General features: G+C 33.7%; 1 protein-coding gene across 1 annotated transcript; it reads left to right on the top strand.

The window, feature by feature from the left end:
- Positions 1 to 1,109: 1,109 nt before the first annotated feature.
- LOC126882568 (52 kDa repressor of the inhibitor of the protein kinase-like) lies at positions 1,110 to 2,198 on the top strand. The gene has a single exon (XM_050647540.1). The coding sequence runs from the start codon at positions 1,110 to 1,112 to the stop codon at positions 2,196 to 2,198; it is 1,089 nt and encodes a 362-aa protein (XP_050503497.1).
- The last annotated feature ends 17,206 nt before the right edge of the window (positions 2,199 to 19,404 follow it).

Genomic DNA, 19,404 nt, shown 5'->3' with positions numbered 1-19,404 from the left:
TATTGTCAAATCAACTCTACTCAAAGCTTAACAAATGAAGAAAAAAATTCACTGTTAGAAAATGTTTGGAAACCTCCGATTGGATATAAATTTCCTACTATTTCTAGTTCAAACCATGCTAGATCTTTTCAAATGAAATGGCTAGAAGAATTTAAGTGGTTAGCATATTCCGAGGAAAAATCTGGGTCATTTTGTAAATACTGCGTAATATTTTCTCACTCCGAAACTGTAGGAAAAGGAGACCACCAAATGTCAGGGGCATTAGTAAATAAGGCTTTCACTAATTTGAAAAAGGCAAAAGAAGTATTTGGTAAACACGAAAAATGTACATATCACAAACGATCAATTTTGGTAGCTCAAAATACAAAATCTGTTGTAACTAAAAAATCGGAGAGTGTTATCAATCAACTAAATGCTCAAAGAATAATAGATATTAAAGAAAACAGGAAAAAGCTTATTCCTATAATAGAAAGTATAAGATTTTGCGGGAGGCAACAAATAGCACTAAGAGGCCACCGTGACAGTGGACGAATAGGCTTAGAAGAGCCAGAAAAAAATGATGGAAATTTCCGATCTTTGCTCAGATACAGGGCTAACAGTGGAGACAATGATCTAAAACTTCAATTATTGAGCAGTGGTGGTAAGAGTATGTACACAAGTTCTTTTATTCAAAATGAACTGATTAGCACGTTTGGTCATTTGATTCAAAGTCAGATTGTCACAAATGTCAGAAAATCTATTTTTTACTCTGTTTTGGCAGACGAAACAACTGACATTAGTCAAGTTGAACAGTTTTCTCTTTGTGTACGGTATGTCGACGACTCATCATATAAAATCAGAGAAGATTTCCTGACTTTTGTTCCAGTGTATGACGTTACTGGGGCAGCATTAGCTAACACAGTTTTGGATACCTTGTCAAGCTTAGGGCTTGACCTGAACAAATTGAGAGGCCAAGGGTACGATGGTGCTTCCACGATGAGAGGCCCTTCAGAGGGGTGCAAGCGTGCATCAAACAGAAACTGCCTCTAGCGTTGTACACACACTGTTCTTCATATACCCTAAACTTATGTTTATCAGATGCAAGTAACATACCTTCTATAAAAAATTGCATGGGCGTTATTAAAGAAGTCTGCGCATTCTTCCATAAGTCAGCCAAAAGAACTGAAGTATTAAAATTAACCATTACTGAATGTTGTCCTGAACAAAAGAAAAAGAAACTTATTTCTTTATGTGAAACAAGATGGGTGGAGAGGCATGACTCGGTGCTTTTATTTAAGGAACTATTGGAACCCGTCAGTCTTTCCCTTTTGAAAATTGAAGAAGAATCAAGTGACTCAGCGCCTAAGGCACACGCTCTAGGTAGTTCTATCACTCAATTTCAATTTCTTGTAAATACTTTTGTTTTGAGCCATATGCTGTCTAAAACACATAACTTATCTGAGAATCTTCAAAAAAAGAACTTAGATCTCACACAGGCTGTGAAAAATGTTTCGAATGTCTTAGATCTGCTTTCAAAAGAAAGGGAAAATGCCGATAACAACTTTAAAGTCCTGTATAGTCAAATACAGGAGCGGGCTGACAAACTTAAGATTAAAGAGGAGGTTCCTAGAATTTGCCGCCTTCAAACAGCCCGCAACAACGTTCCATACAGTACCCAAGAAGAGTACTATCGCCGAGCTGTTTATTTACCTTACCTAGACGATTTTTGCAATTCGCTGAAGGAACGCTTTGAGTCTCACAAGGAAACAGTTGCATCCTTACAAAACATCCTTCCAGAATTTTGTATCAAAACTGATTTCTGTGCATTGGAACCTGCTTTCAATTCCTATGAAGAGGATTTGTCCCATAAAGAGGTTGTGGAAAGCGAGTTCATGCTGTGGAAAGAAAGGTGGAGCCAAGAGAAGTATGAAAATCTTCCCAAGTCAGCCGTAAGCTCTCTTGAAAAATGTGACCAAGATTTCTTCCCAAACATTTATGTTCTATTAAAACTGCTAGCAGTTCTGCCTGTTTCTGTGGCAACCGTGGAAAGATCGTTCTCAAGTTTAAGAAGGCTAAAAACATACTTGAGAAATAGCACTTCGGAAAATAGGCTTAATGGGCTAGCGTTGCTTTCAATCCACAGAGACTTTGCAATAAGCAATGAAGAAGTTCTTGACAAGTTTGCGAGTGTACCAAGAAACCTTGATTTTGTGTTGTAAACTTAAAATATAAAAGTTGTAATAAAGTTGTAAACTTAAAATATTAAATTAAAATAAAAATATACCAATTCTTTAAATTTTTTTTCGTGGGAGTATACCCGAACCCCCCTCTGCTTATTCCATACCCCCCCCGGATTCCCCGGTTATTGGCCCCCCCCAAAATATTTTCCTATATCCGCCACTGGAAGAAGAACTAACAATATGATAAGCTAAATATTATGAGGCAACTTGAGACAATAAGAAACCCACTGCTCTTGTCAAATTAGGAAGGTACTAAGTGATTTATAGAAGCTTGAAAGCTTATTAGAGACCCACTCTGTGTTTTGAAGGGTACCTATTTTATTCATGATTATTCGTGAATAAACAACGGCCTCAAAGCAAGGGATTCAGGTTGTGATATTTTTAAAAGAATTTTAACCGCATAAAATACCTATTTCGTGTTTTGAGTTAACTATACCACCTCAATGGTGCGTACAGATCAGGGCGAAAATTCGGGTTAATATTGGCGGAGAACTAAGACGTCCGAGTGAAACCTCTTTTATTAAGGTAAAACGAAGATATTGGAGCTACTATATGAAGTGATGATTATGATGTTATATGAAATGATATATGAGATAAATGATATATGATTGTTATATGAAATATGTATATGAAGATGAATTATGTACATTGTAGAAGTGCTATTATATGAAGAAAAATGAATTATATGAGTTGTAGTACCAGACAAGAAGAAGAAGAGGAAAATATGTGGGAAAAATGAAAGAAGAGACATAAAACTTGTCAGAAATGTCAAAATAAACAAGCAGAATTAAGAATAATATCAAATAAATAGCTAATCATTGAATTATGTCTAAGAATTAAAGTTGTAAATTTTTTTCTCTAAAGTAACGTAAATTATAAATAACTTATTTTTAAATGTAGATAATGAATTCAGGTTAAATTTTCGCGGAAAATGGAAGTGTTTGAATTAAGGATAGACAATATCTTATAGTAGTGTTAGTAGATAGTAAGCAAAGGGACACAAAAAGTGAAGTTCTTAGAGAGATTACATTTTTATTATAGGTACAATATTTTAAAGTTAATAAGGCGTATAGAAATAAATCAAAATAAGACTGAAATAATAAGATGAAATAGTATAGTAACGTTAAATTCTTTTTTTATATACCATTTAATAGAAGTTTAGGTAATATTTAGCTTAGCTTAGGAAGTATTAAATTCGAGATTTTATTACAATTAGATTAGTTACGGCTTATAGGCACTAAAAGACTATTTACAGAATTACATTCACTGTGGACACTGTTTTGATGAAGTGAATTAGTGAACGAAAAAAAAGGACGAAAAGACACGACGTGAAAGTACGTGAACTAGTGATAGGTTATAAAATACCAGTTTAGTGTAGGGAAAATATAAACTTTTGTGTAGAATAGGATTTTTTTAACTATATAAGTAATATAAGGTCTATCTCCTAAAAGGCGATGATGGACAATCAATCTCATTTTAAAGTATGTAATTTTGACAAAACGGGGAGATGTGGTATTATAGTATCACCCTGTACAAAAGATGTTTGATTGAAAGTAAAGCATATCATAAATTGTCCGCCCTTGACCAAGGCCGACGCGTGAGGTTGCAAAGTTCATTCTAATATATAAGTAAACGCCCGACGATATCATAATCATTATTATTATTGTTGTAGTAGGTCGTTACTGTTAAATGTAAACACATTGTTATGGTTAGGCTGATGGAGGTGATTGTAAATATAATGTATTTGAACCAAACAATAGAGTTTTAATTAATTGGGACCTAGAAGGCAGTAACAACACGCCTATTTACGACATAGACCCTCCACTGGTTCTCTCGAAAAATTGTAGTAAATCGTAATTGCAACAATTTCAGTTGTTACAATTTTGGTCGAAAAGTTGAAAATGGCGGAGATATTGAACAAAAACAATTGCTATTAAGTCAATCAGGTCTTACCCTCGCACTTTTACTGCGTACGTACTACCTTAAATATTGATTTTATCAGAAAAATTAAAAAAATAAAAATTGTACAAAATTTAATTCTCTTCGTTTTTGTGCAGGTACATGTTTGTTGTAAAACTAATAATAAACGAGATAATTCAATAATTCAATAACTATGCTCAAACTGTCACTATTTTCCCCTCATAACTCGGAAAATATCGACCGCACGGAAAAAATTATAATAAATGAAACTATAGAAAATTGCATTGTCAACAATTTCAGTTTCTACACTTTTTGTCAAAAAATTGAAAATGGCGGAGATATTGAGCAAAAACGATTCTCGTTTAAAATCAAGATGGCGGCTAACACAACAACGTAATTCAGTCGAGATTTTAAACTTGTACTAATATTAACCCTCCCTAAAGATTAGAAAAATAAAATTTGGGTTTATTGGTTATTAGACACGCCTCTACACACTGGAGTTCTACCCTTTGCTTGTCACTTTTCCTCTTCAGAATGACGGCTTCGGTCTTCTCTGCCTTAAGTTTATCTTATCTACCTTAAGGTCATCCGCGGATGCGAACAGGGTCATACTCCCGCTGTATTCACAGTTCATAGCCCCGTCATATACCAGGTTGCGTAGAGTCGAGCCCTAAACAGATCCCTAGGGAACCCTAGCCGCCCCCACCCTAAAATAAATATAATCTAGTAATGTAAATTGTATTAATTATTATAGTAAATGCATTATAATTAAACTGTTTTCAATTCAAAAGACTAAGTTTTCAATCTAATAGCACATAAAGCACCATCAAACAATGCTACTCTACATCTACATCCTACCAGATTGAAAACAATGGGGACCTTCTCTGGTAACACCTCCGAGGCTTCTACAATTTGCAAGCCATAACGGATCTCCCGTGAAAAGGAAAAACCTAGTAACTGAGTTTTGATAACTTTTCAGGAAACGAAAAGAAAGAAAAGTATATCGCCGTTTAATAGAATTATATTATTTTTTGTTTTTTTTTTCGTTCAGTGGATTTCAAGTGTATGTCCCTGTAACTGTAACTTAGTTTTTTCCAAATATTTGCAGTTTTTTTAATTCTATGTCACTTACTATTTTTGAAATGCAAAGAAATATTGATTTTGCTGCGGAAAAAGCTAGTATGCTTACTTAGTTCCTAATTCATACTATTTTTGCCAAGGAAAAAACTAGTAGGTACTATATTACACTTGCTAATATGATACTTTATGATTGCTTTAAAACTATGTAAAATCAAGTAGTTAGGTACATTTTGGTTTTTAAAAATAAAAAGTAGGTAAAGTTATAATTTTTACATATATTTTATTAGAAAAATTACAAAAAGTTTTTGAATTCAACATTTAATTACATAAAACAAACAAAAATAATAAAAACTAAACTCGATTATTTAGTAAATCATTTGATGTTTCAGAAACAGGTAGTTTCTCCCAAAAGAATCTTTTTTGGCTTAGCATTGCAGGAAGAAGCTCTGTAATTATTTTTTGTTTTTTTTGAACATTTACACCCCTATCTTCAGTTTTGCTCTCAGGCATTTCCAGATTAAATTTAGGTTTTAAAAAGTCAAAATTAATAAATTCGTTTTCAGTATGACTTTTCTTATAAAACATTTGTCTTGACCCTTTTCTAAATTGTACTACTTTAATCACGTTAAGTTTTGGTAAATTTTCATCTTTTTTTGTTCTTTGTTTTACACCGTCTTTAAAGCGATAAAAATCATCATGTTTCATTAGTAAGGTTTTATTTTTTCTAGAGGCTTTTAATATTAGCTCATTTAAGTCGTTCATTTCATAAATGTTGGATCTCTTTTTCCATAGCTTGCCAATGTTTCCGTGGACACTGTCGGCTCTCATAAAAGAGTGCCCAGCTTCAAAGTATTTTAAAGTAATACTGTTTGGACCCCAGTTAGAATTGACAATTACCACAAATGACGTAAATAATTTCCAGTTTTTATTTTGGGCACTGCAGTTGTCACACCAAAATTCGTAGTGCTCTACGTTAACTGAGGATCTTTGAATAAGCCCGCAATATGCTGATGCCACATCTTCCGCCGAGCGACCACTTATAGCTTCATGCCACAAAACGCAAATATTTTCTTCATCTTTTGTTAACGAAGCAAAAGTTTCATTGAACACAACTAATTTACTAACAAAGACAGATTTTTTTAAAGATAACTTTGGAAGTAGTAACACTTTTTGCATATCCGCGCAATAAACTTTAAATGAGTCTGGATAGTCGTGCTGTCTGTCATTATCATACGCTTTTCTGGCAGCAATATATGCCATATGGTGATCATTAAACGTATTACATTGATCACAAGTCTCTGGAATTGTACATATTTTTTTGTGCTCTTTTTGATGTACGCAAATGTCACACTCATCTTGATTTGGTTGATCAAATCCAATGTTAAGTGAATTAAATTCAGTTCTATATCTGTCATAAGATATTTTTTCATGAGTTTCACAAAAATGTTTCCACATATCAGTAATAGATAGCTCTTGAGATAAATATCTTCTATTGGGAGCATGTTGCAATTTATAGTGTGATATTTGCGGATTATAAGATTCAATATGGTTTCTTATTAGAATGGGATCCTTCTTGTTAGATGGAACAGACGAGCCTCGTTTATCCTTAACCAGTTCTAACCCCATAGATTGTTTATATCTGTTTTTGAAGTCCGTTATCATACCATCAGTTTTCATTCCATGTGTATGTAAATACATTTGCTTACACACATTCATTTCAATACCATCATCCTTGAGCAACGAGTATGTAAGGACGTGTTGACGTTTATTTTCACTATCTACTTTTCTTCTCTTAATACCCCCAATCTTTATACTGGCATTAAAATATTGACTTCTCTCGCCAAAACTCATTTTCCAAAATGACTGGCAAATATTTTGTCTTCTTTCTTCTGATAAAAATTCTCTACATTTTTTTTTACAATTACATGGTTCTAATAACTGATATTTTTCTAGATGCCTCTCAATTTGCTCTTTCGCTGTTCTTGCTCTTTTTTTTCTGTTTTTCTCGTATCCTTCATCGGTTTTATCACTGATTTGTGCTTCTATAAAAAACGTAGATATTAGTTAATTCATGTGAAACACAAAATACAAAGCATTTTTACCTGGCAGAGTTTCCTGGTTTATATCTTTCAATTGTTTATCTACTAAACCTTCATTTTCCATAACAGTGCCAACTACACTTTTTTCATTTTCAGTTTGAAAAAATTTTGCTATTCTCCTTTTTTTCTTTGTCTCATAACTTATTTCTTCAGATTCTTGTGGGTCATAACTAGGGTCTAAATCTGAGTCATCGTCAACTGTGTCATCTAAAAAGTATAAGTTTGGTCTAATTGTTTATAATAATTAATATTTTATTTAGTAACCTTTATTATGCTGACAAACGTCTATAACATCAACCGATTTTTCTTTGTGACATTCATTATTAACATCCGTATCATTTTGACTACCATCCTTTGTTCCATCAATTAATGGTAGCGGTTTTAATTCGGTATAAACTTTTGTGTTTTCTTCCTTCCTAATATCTCTTACTAAACATATTGGTTGAATATCATAAAAATGGTTTTCATTAGTAGAGGGGTTATCATTATCACTAAAAATAAAAAAATAAAAATCAAAAATGCTAGCGACAAACGTCCATATTATTATTATCATTGTAATAATACTCCAAACCAAAAGCTTTTGAGTTCGAAGGCTCTTCTGAATAAACTGTTATGCTTAGTTTATTTGATTTTTGTTTATAAATTACTCTAAAAATAATGATAATACACATATTTTAACTTCTGAAGTTTAGAATTAAAAATTGCTACATTTGCTATAAATACACAATGTGTTTAAGAAATACTTTTTAGTATACGAATATGAGCAAGATAATTAAAATAATTTCCACGAAACATAGTCAATAGAAAAATGTTTTGGTAATTGAATATCCACTGCACACAAATATAACGATTTTTGTTACATAAGTAATGGTAACCTAAATATTTATTAACAATCAGCTGACATGCGAATTTTCTAAATATCAACTAAATTAATTTGTTGTAACCTATCACCTTTTACAGTAATAAATAAGTCGGTTCATATTATTTTTTGTTTCAAGAAATGTTGATTTATTCAGAATATGTTAATTTTATAATCAGAAGTCCGTATAAATAAATCTAGAAACCTACTTTTGATTTTGTAAGCCGTCCATCATCAGGTTATCAACCAAATAATCGTCTTTCACAGTATCTTGTATCGATTTCAAACAATCTTGACCAAAGGACGCAAGTTCACTATACCTATAACAAAAAGAATGCATTCGTTACAGCATTTCTTTTGAATTATCTACCATTTTACTGATTGTTTGTTTTTTGAAAATCAAACAAACAAAATTGTACTTTGTTTGTAATGTAAAAACTAATACTCACCGCTTTTCAAGATCACCCACTTCCTGAACACAAACTACTTTATTTTCCTTAGCCAAAGCCATTATAATGTTTTTTCTTTTAGACATAGTTTTCAAAACTTTATATAATTAGATTAAAACAAATTCACCACCAGACGAGTATATGTAGGTATACACAGTTGAGACTGGCTCGACAGACTGAATAATTTAACGAAGTGCATTGGAAGAACATAGTAAAAGATCCTTCGTTTTCGCGCCAAAGCGGAATTAAATTGGAAATACCTAGCATACACACTTTAAAATAATTCGCCGAGTTTAAATGACCGGAAAAAATATGGATATATCTAGTAAATGACTTTGCTAGTTTTTTGTTTAGAAATATGACGTTTTTGTCTTTCGGCTTAAAAATGGTAAGGTATGTTATTAGGAACTTCCAATTTAAAAAAAATATTTATATATACACTTTTCAAAGGAAATATTTAGTAAAAGCCTTTGTTATATTTTTCCTTCTGAAATAAGTAGAAATGTATCGTTCACTGTATAAGTTGCTATGTTTATTCTAAAAAAATAACAAGATGCTAGGTTTTTCCAACCAAATTTATTGAAATTACCATTTTGCTAGGATTTTCCATCTGAAATAACTTTCTTAAAAATGCAAGTATTTACAAGTTTTAAGTACCAGTCGATAAAGAGCTTCATGGGGTTTCACACAATTGATACTAAGCATAAACCTAGTAAGTCACTTTACTAGGTTTTTCCTTTTCACGGGAGGGATGCTGAGACTAAGGAAAATGAGGGAATTTTAAAATTTATTTAGCGCGGTGAAGTTCCAACGAGAATGGTTCCCTTCGTACTCCAATCAGAGTAAACCTGAAAATCAAAAATGAATAACCATTTTCAATTTCGTTGCAACACGAAACTACAGCCGCATCATTATTCCAGTTCAATCAGAGAGTGCAACAAGCACCTAATAGACTAATATAGTCGGTTCGCTAAATATTTTAGTCGATAATTTTTTTGTTTTTTGCCAATTTTGCAAAAATTGGCAAAATTATTAACTATTTAGTGATGATTAACTATTTAGTAATTATTTTTTGTCAATTTAACTAAAATTGGCAAAATTACCGACTAAAATATCTAGAAAGTTGCGTCTGAGTTTAGCGAACAGACTATAGATGAGAGACTAATAAGTTTCAAAACCGGTAGAGGTGCTTGTTGCACTCTCTGATTAAACTGAAATAATGATGCGGCTGTAGTTTCGTGTTGCAACGAAATTAAAAATGGTTATTCATTTTTGATAAACTGTTTTCATTTGTTTCATTATTTTTCTCACTTAGTTTTACAACTATGAAAAGATAATTCAAGATATTTGTTTAATTCTTTAGTAGTGATATTAACAAGAATATATTATGCAAAAATATGTGCGAAATTTATTTAAAAAGAAGTAGTCATAAAAAGTACCGTTACTTTTAGTATAGAGATGAACGCCAAATGCATTTTTTATTAAATTCAGTAATATGTAAAAAAAATTTAATGTTGGCGTTTACGGATATAAACGTAATAATAAACGTAATTTCAATTGTAACTATAATAAAAGTTCATTTCCATGTTAACAAAAATAAACTTCTTGGAGGTTGGATATCATCATCGCTATCTTAACTCTATCCACCGTTGCACTGAAGAATTCTGTAGAACTGCATTTAAACCAGTCCCTTAAAATTTTCAACCATGACACTCTCCTTCCTTTACTCCTTCCACCTCTTATCTTTCCCTGTATTATCAGTCTTAGCATTTCATATCGCTGTCCCCTCATTACGTGTCCCAGATATTTTATCTTTCTTACATTTATTTTGTTTATTATTTCGCATTCTTTGCCCATTTGTCGCTATACTTCCGTGTTCGTTTTCTTCTGTGTCCATACTATTCTAAGCATTCTTCTATAACACCACATTTCAAATGACTGTAGCTTATTTATGTGTTCTTGCTTCAATGTCCAGCTTTCAAGTCCATATTGCAGTGTCGAGAACACGTAGCATCGCAAAGCTCTTACTCTCAGTTCTCATCTAAGGTCGTTCTTGCAGAGAATTGTTTTCATTTTTACAAACGCATTTCTTGCTATTTCTATCCTGATCTTTATTTCTGTTGTTTGATCATTTTTCTCTGAAATCCAGGTTCCAAGGTCCCAGGAGTAAGACGGCCGATAGGACATAACGAAATCTATTTTAACAAAACCATCTTGGCCACTGTGAAAACAAAGAATAACAAAAATCCCCCTACTGGTGGAAGGATGAGATAGAAGCTCTACGGAAGAGATGCCTCAGAGCTCGAAGAAATTACACGAGAAGCCAGGGCAACCTCGAGCTCAAAGAAATCTGCAAAAAAACTAAAGAAAACACTAAATAAAAAAATAAAAGAAGAAAAAAAGGAAAAGTGGCAGACCCTGATAAAAGCATTGGATGAGGATATATGGGGCGATGCCTACAAGATTACCATGGAGTCTTTAAAGATAATGGCCCCATATAAACTGGACGAGGACCAGCGGATGGAATCGGCTGAACTCCTCTTTCCCACTAAGGACATTCAAACTTTTACAAAAATTTTTCCAACGATGGTGGAGGAGTTCACGGAAGAGGAAATAAAAACCGCTGGTCAAGAGATGAAGACGGGGAAAGCTCCCGGCCCTGACGGTCTGCCGCCAGAGGCACTTAAGATAATAGCAACGGAAAAACCAAGTTTGATCAGAAGAATATGCAACGACCTACTGCAGAGGCAAGAGTTTCCCAGGGACTTAAAAGAAGCGAACCTTGTTCTGCTCCTAAAGCCTCTCAGCATCCTCTTATCGGCCAATATGCCTCCTGGACTGCCTTGAAAATGTCGATCGATCGTCGACGCCGCGACCTGGATAAGAGACGAGGCTAGAGCAAGCAAAGAAAGATTTGGTACTTGTTCTGTTGGACATAAAAACGCTTTTAATTCAGCAAACTGGGGCCTCATAGTAGACAGTATCGTCGAATTTGGGGCTCCAGAATATATGTCCAACATAATAAGGGACTATCTGTCCGAGAGAGCCGTATGCATATTAAAAAAAGAAGATGGAAATGACCGCGGGAGTACCCTAGTGGTCGGTCCTGGACTAACACTATGGAGCATACTATATAACGGAGTACTAAAAGTAAACAAGATGAGAGGTGTAAAAGAAATTGCATGGGCGGACGACCTGGCTCTACTAGTAGAAGACGGCATGAATTGGGGTATAAGAGATAGTGTGTGAGAGAGACTAAACAAATCAATCAAGACAACTGCGAAGTAGATAGAAAGAAGTGACCTCAACCTAGCAGTAGAGAAAACAGAAGCGATAATCTTGAGGGTACCGAGAGATAGAAAAGATATATTTGGATACAAAGGCTCCGACATAAGACCCCAGAAGACTAAATATCTAGTATCCAGGAATTACTTTTGACGACAAGGGGTCCTGTATCTCATGAAAGAGCAGTGATGTGGCAGTCAATTTTATCCATCGCACTGTACGGGGCCCAAGTATGGCACGAGGTCCTGGAGAAGAAAAAATATAAAGACATACTTCTTAGAGTACAGAAAAAAACTCTGATCAGGGTGTGCAGCGCGTACAGAACCGTATAAACTAATGCCTTACAGGTGGTGGCTGGTTCTGTGCCGGTGCACACCCTGGTCAGAGAAAGGGTACGAATGTATCAGAGGGGTAACGGGGCAATTGGTTCAGGACCGCAAGAACGAAACAGAAGTTTAGAGATGTGGCAGAGGGAATGGGCAGCCGAAGTCGAAAAGGCGACCTGGACGAGATCTCTGATTCCGGATGTATTAAGGTGGTACGAGTGCAGGCACAGGCGCGTCAATTACTATTTTACACAGTTTTTGACGGGACATGGATCATTCAGATTATATATTATACCTACCGTATAAAGAAGAATGTGGACGATCTATGCCCCGAGTGTGAAGTGGCGGATGACGCCCAACATGTCGTATTCGTATGCCCGGCATACCGTACGTGGCGTACCGAGCTGCAGCTGGGTCTGGGGTCTCCTCTAGGCGAGCCTCACGAGCTTATGGATAAAGAGTCAATAGCAAGAGTGACTTCGACCTGGTCATTGCCTTTGTTACCAAAACAATTAAGCACAAAGAGGAAAAGGAGAGACGACTGCAAGCGGGATGACCCTTATTATTTATTTTTTAACGTGTTTGTGTCGTAGAGGGCAGCCAGTGGGGGAGGACCTTTTATATATAACCTACGCTGACTTCCTTATTGTTATTTAACTTTATTTTATTTATTTGTTTATTTAATTTTATTTATACAAATATTTAATCGATTTTATCGTTTACTTTTACATATTTACTATCGTACCATGATTTTATCCATACAAAAAAATTTATATACGTTTTCCATTATTTCTCATAAGGAAGTTTATTATTATTATCCCGGTTATTTATAGCGTTCTTCGCCTTCCGGTTCCCAGTTTCCAGCTTCGTCGGTCGTTCCATTCGCCAGGGTGAATATTCCTTTCCGACATTGCCTTCTGAATGCCGCCTAACCATGATTGTTTCGGCCTTCCTCTCTTCCTTCTTTCCCTTGGCGTCCATTTTAGAATTTGTTTTGGCAGTCTGTCGTCGTCCATTCTTTCTACATGGTCATACCAGGTCAGTTCTCTCCTTTGAATTGCGTCTATGATGGTTGACTTGACTCCCATTATATTTCTGATTTGGTCATTTTGTATTCGTTCAAGCCTTGATTTTTTAGCCGATCTTCTCCAGAAGTCCATTTTCAATGCAAGTAGGCGTCGTTCCAGGGATTTAGTAAGTTGCCATGTGTCGCATTCGTAGAGCACTATACTTTTAAAGATGGAGTTAAAGATAAGATGTTTTCTTCGATTAGATAGTTCTTTTGACCATAGCATCGGGTTTAGGCATCCAATCACCCTTTTTTCTTTCACGATCCTTTGGTCTATCTCTTTTTCGGTGGGCCCACTCTTGTTGATTGTTGTTCCCAAATATACATACTCCTCACAGTTCTTGATTGTTTCTTGCTCGTTAACTTTTAGATCTTCTACTTCAGTCCCGATGCATAAGTATTGCGTTTTGTTTCTATTTACAGAAAGGCCCCACTCTTTATATGTTTGAAATAACCATCTTGTCTTGAATTCTAAATCTTCCTTATCCGCTGCTACTACTACTTGGTCGTCCGCGAAATGTAGAGTATACAATGTTGTATCATCGTCAAGTTGAATTCCCATCCATGAACAAGATATTCTCCAGTGTTTTAGTGCTTCATTTAAATAGATCTTAAACAGTACTGGATGCTGCCTCTCCCCAGTACTATTTAAGATCATAAGGAAGTCTATTTACGTATTAATTTATAATGAATGAGTACGAGAGTGAGTGTGAGTAAATGAAAACATGAATGCTTCGAGTTATTCGTAACTGCCGACTGGTATCTTCTTGTTAGTTTCATGCTAGATGGGGGACACCCTGGTTGCCTCACCCGCACATGGGTTGCACGGGACGGTCGTCTTCACTGACCCGTCTTTTGCGAGGTGTGTATGGGACGGGGCAGCTAGGTGGTCACTTGATCTATGGAACGCACGCGAAACGTGCCAGAGGGAACTTGGGAGTAAGGTCGACGAGCCAGTGTATATACTCGCTAAGAGTGGTCCCAGACCCGTCGGCTAGAGAAAGAAGGGGTGAGTTTAGTTTGTAGGCAATCCGGCACGGTGAAGCGTGGCGGATTAAATCCAATACACCTGGGACACCTTCCCAGACGGTCTTTAAAAGATTCTCACCCAAAAAAAAGTTCGCAGGTATTTGTATTTATCAACCCTTTCTATCGGTACATTTTCCAAATGTATGCTTGATCGTATGTTTATTTTCTTAGTTATTATCATGTATTTGGTTTTTTTATATTCGTTTTTAGCCCATATTAATGCCCATACAATTTAGCCCATACATATAAGAGTAATTGGAATTGTTCAGCAAAACTTGCCATAATCACAGTGTCATCTGCATATCTTATGTTGTTAATAGGTCTTCGGTTAATTATTATTCCTTCACTTTGAGACAGTAATGTTTCTTCAAAAATGGCTTCACTATATGCATTAAAGAGTAATGGAAATTTAATACATCCCAGCCTAACTCCTCTCCTGATTTCAATTTCTGGACTGGGTTCGTTATCTATTACAATTTGTGCTCCTTGATTGCAGTAGAGGTTTTTTTAGTATATGTTTTTAGAGGTCTATGTCTAGGTATGTCTAGAGGTCTATGTTTTTTGTCTTTAGAATTTGGACTAATTTTTCATGTCTAACTTTATCAAATGCTTCCCAAAATCAACGTAACAATCATGCACATCCACATTCATGTCCATGCATCTTTAAGCTAACACATTAAAAGCAAATAACGCCTCTCTGGTTCCTAGTCCGTTTCTAAATCCAAACTGATCATGTATTCCTTCTTCCAGTTTTTTATTTATACGACCATGTACTATTTGCCAAAATAATTTGAGAGTGTGACTTATTAATGATATTGTTCTGTATTCACTGCAATCTTTAGCGTTTTTATTTTTAGGGATAGCACAAAAGGTGGAGAGTAACCATTGTTTTGGTATGTTTCCTGTTTTGTACACTGTGTTAAACAAGTCTACGATGTCTAAGAAAAAAAATAAACAGAATAATTCAATTTTGACGTTACGAATTGTCCGTTACGAATATGTGTAGTTACGAACTGTCGTCGTTACGAATTGTCCGTTACCATTTGTCGGGTTACGAACTGTCGCGTTACGAGATGTCATGGAGAGTCATGGAGAGTCAAGATTCATATACAAAACTTCATCTACTCTATCTCATAATATGTTTTTATTTTGTGACAACTGTCATTATAGATAGCAGTGCGTGAAGGATTTAAAGTGTGCGTGAAGTAACAATATATTTTAAATAGGATTTACTTTTTCGCACTGTTTTTTGGCACATTTTCATATAATCAAATATCGCTTTCGCGTTGTCATGGTGATGGCATGTGAGCAATAAATTACAACAAAAGTTTTGACAGTTTTGTGGTTTGAAAGAAGTTAGAATAATTAAATGTCAAAGTTCTAAAATTTGTAGAATAGAAATGAATTCCAGTGACGTAAAGTCAGTTTTTTTATGTGTTTATCGTAGATAAAATATTGTATGAAACTGTGCATGAAGTACTTTTTGCGAACTTACCCGATGTATAGCACTCGCTCCGCTGTCGCTCGTGCTCTAAACATCGCGTGCCTTCGCAAAAAGCATACTTCACGAACTGTTTCATAAATAACTATTTTCACTACACACAACAATTAAACTTAAGGTGAAACAGTAGCGATCAACAGGTAGCAAAAACGCGTTCCAAGATTGCGGCTGTAATTTTGAATATTTTTTCGAGATATTTTGCACACGTATTCGTAATATAATAAAGAATGGCGGTACAGAGCCCAATTTGAAAAATATATTAATATGTGGAAATTACTCTGTAATTAAATACAATATTTAAAAAACGAGCCTGTACCGCGACTAAGAAGAAAAAAAAATACAATTACTTCAAATAAACTTTTTTATCCTATGCCTAGATTTTGTGTCATTTTGGAACTACTAATGAAATAAAAAATTTTAGTAGTTCCAAAATGACACAAAATCTAGGCATCGGATAAAAAAGTTTATTTGAAGAAAGTTTATTTTTTTGTTCTTCTTATTGGCGGTACAGGCTCGTTTTTTTAATATTGTATTTAATTACAGAGTAATTTCCACATATTAATATATTTTTCAAATTGTGCTCTGTACCGCCATTCTTTATTATATTAAGAATACGTGTGCCAAATATCTCGAAAAAATATTCAAAATTACAGCCGCAATCTTGGAACGCGTTTTTGCTACCTGTTGATCGCTACTGTTTCCTCTTAACGATTTCAAACGCACTAAAATATTGAAATGCAGATCTAGAGTTTATAAAATGGAGGACATACTAGATGGTATCGATGATTTCTGAAAATTAAAAATTAACTGGATATAAAGAGCATCAAATCGAAGTGGAAATATTAGGGAAAAATTATTTCTAGGAATATTAGCTGAAAAGAATATGTTGTTAGTTGCAGTCATCGAGAAAATAGCAAGCGTCTTGGTGGCTATGAATTTTCAAAACAGAAAAAATTTTCCATGACAAAAAATAAACTTGTGATGGACGATGAAATGTCTCCTTCACGAAGAATCTGGTTAAAGTAGACTTAGTCATATACATATACAACGCCAGCATAAATGCCAAACATTCCAAGTTTCCTCTACATATTGTTATAAAAGATGTTTTTATGTAGATAAATTAGTTAATTACCTTCCGCTGTTATAATTCATCACAATTATTAAACGTGCCCATCGAATAAACCTATTCACATTAAGCTGGTAAATTAAATGACGGTGACGTCATGGTAATTACAACGTCAATTAATTATTATGTCTATTTCCGGTAACATCTAACGCAAAGCTATTTAAACATATTTTGTTTAATTAATTAATTAGTTAATTCTATAAATTTAGCGTGTTCCATTTTCTAATTACTCTAGTTCATTTAGCTGTTTATTTTTTTTTTCCGAAAATGTTATGTATTATAAAATGATTCTATTAAATAAAATTTTTGAGTGAAAATAAGAACACCAGGCTTTATTGTTTTATAAACATCTTTAATTAGTTCTAAAGTAATTTTTTTGGGGCATCTTAATGCAATTTTTTATTCTTGGTGGGAAGCCACAATTTTACTTTAGAGAAAAGTTTATTTGACGAAATTTACTATTTTAGTTGAGAATAAACCACAATTTTACTTTGAATTTTGTTTTATTTGACATTTTGATTTTAATTTCGGAATCGAAATGTCAAACCAACTTAATTCTAAAGTGAAAATGTGGCTAATTCCCACCAAATATTCTAAATTAACATTCACATTTAATATTGATAGCTTTTTATCTGGATCACTTGATATTTGCCATAAAATAAAAAACAACATTATTTTATCTTATTCGTTTGTATTTCCGTCCATTCAAGATTATTGCAACAATTATAGAAAAACTGAAGGGACTAGAAATCCGCACTAAAAGGTTAGTTATTCGGGGAAATCTAGAGACTAGATTATGAAGACAACAATGTCGTTTTGAGTTTTACGTTTAAGGCCATCGGTACATAATTGGCAAATATTTTACGGCTGTCTCTACTTTTTCTGTCTTTACACGGCAAATTACGTGTAGTAAAATTCACACTGGTATGGATATGTAAACATTACTAGAATGTCATTCTACTTGACAATGTCATCATTAACTTTAAAGAGATGGCTTTTGAATGTTCTTGTATAACTATGATTTGTATAATTGCAAATTATTAATTCAGTTAATAAATATGATTATTTCATTCATAGGAGATTCTGACCAATAGAAAGCTACAGAAATCTGAATTAAATCGATAATTTTTGATAATTGCCCGTCGTTAAGTATATTACGTCAGATGCCCTTCGTTGCTACGAAAAAATACATTCAGTGACATTAATGACAATCAATGTTTTAAAAATTATAAAAGTGATGACTTTCAATTGTCAAATATTTATAAAAACTTTGTGTTTAATTGTTCTAATTTGTACTTACATAAATAAATTACAATAAAATTTTGGTTTTGAACAGTTTTATTTATGAAATAATCGCAACAAATTGCACTCGAACTCTAAAATTAATATAGAATTTTAGAGCTCTTGTGCAATTACTACTGATAATTTTTTCAGTAAGTATGTATTCAGTGATTGTAATAATTTATATGTACAACAAAAACTAATACTCAATCGAGAAAAGAGGAAAAGTGTTAAAGTGATTTTTTAATAATATATTGTTACTATGGAACGCTTACAATTTTAAAAATCTTTAACAAAAAATACTTGGATCACAAAATATATCCTGATGTATTCTCTGCTTGATTCTTCCATAAATAAAAACATTAAATAACTTTTTATTAAGTTCATGTCTTAAATCAATTATTTATCAAATACACTATCAATATTATTTAATCAACAACTCAAAATATACCCGATGCCATGTCAAATATTTAAAACTGTCACTGTATTGTCATCATTTTCTATTTGACTCAGTGCGTTTTATGACAAAGATAGCGAATGTTCGATTTGGAAAATATCACCACGGACATAGTGTTCATTTTTTTCGAATCCTGATAAAACTAATAAATATTTTTAAAAAATTTAAACGCAGAATAAAAGACTAAATTATTCTCGAGGGCCGAAAGCCCTTAGAATAAAAAATAAAAAGTTTCTTTTGAATGAGATATTTGAAATTAAAAATCACACTACATTTTCTCTTAGTTTTTCACCACTGTAATTTATTAAAATAAACATTATAGAAGTTTTCAGGGACTTTTGGCCCTCGGTAAGAACGTAATCTTTCATTTTGCGTTAAAATTTTTCAAAAATACTTATTAGTTTCCTCAGGATTCGAAAAAAATTAATCCCCATTTGAATAGCATTGCAGCCGAAAATACGTACCCATCTCCTTAAGCAATTTTATGCTTTCTGATAAAAAATATTTTTGTTGTTTTTGCAGTTCGTAAATATACAACGATAACGGATTTCCAACGCGCAAATAATGGTGCATGCTTAATCGTCACTCAGTGTACAAACTAATTCAAGAGACTATCAGCATCAGCTCATCCAAATCCACTTGCCAACGATCTCATAACCCCACCACTACTTAGAAAGTATGTAATAAGTTTGGATCCTCTAGAT

Source organism: Diabrotica virgifera, chromosome 3 (assembly GCF_917563875.1).
Source record: "Diabrotica virgifera virgifera chromosome 3, PGI_DIABVI_V3a".
NCBI classification, from domain to species: domain Eukaryota; kingdom Metazoa; phylum Arthropoda; class Insecta; order Coleoptera; family Chrysomelidae; genus Diabrotica; species Diabrotica virgifera.
Note: the sequence above shows the minus strand (reverse complement) of the source record. Positions and strands in the feature narration are given on the sequence as shown.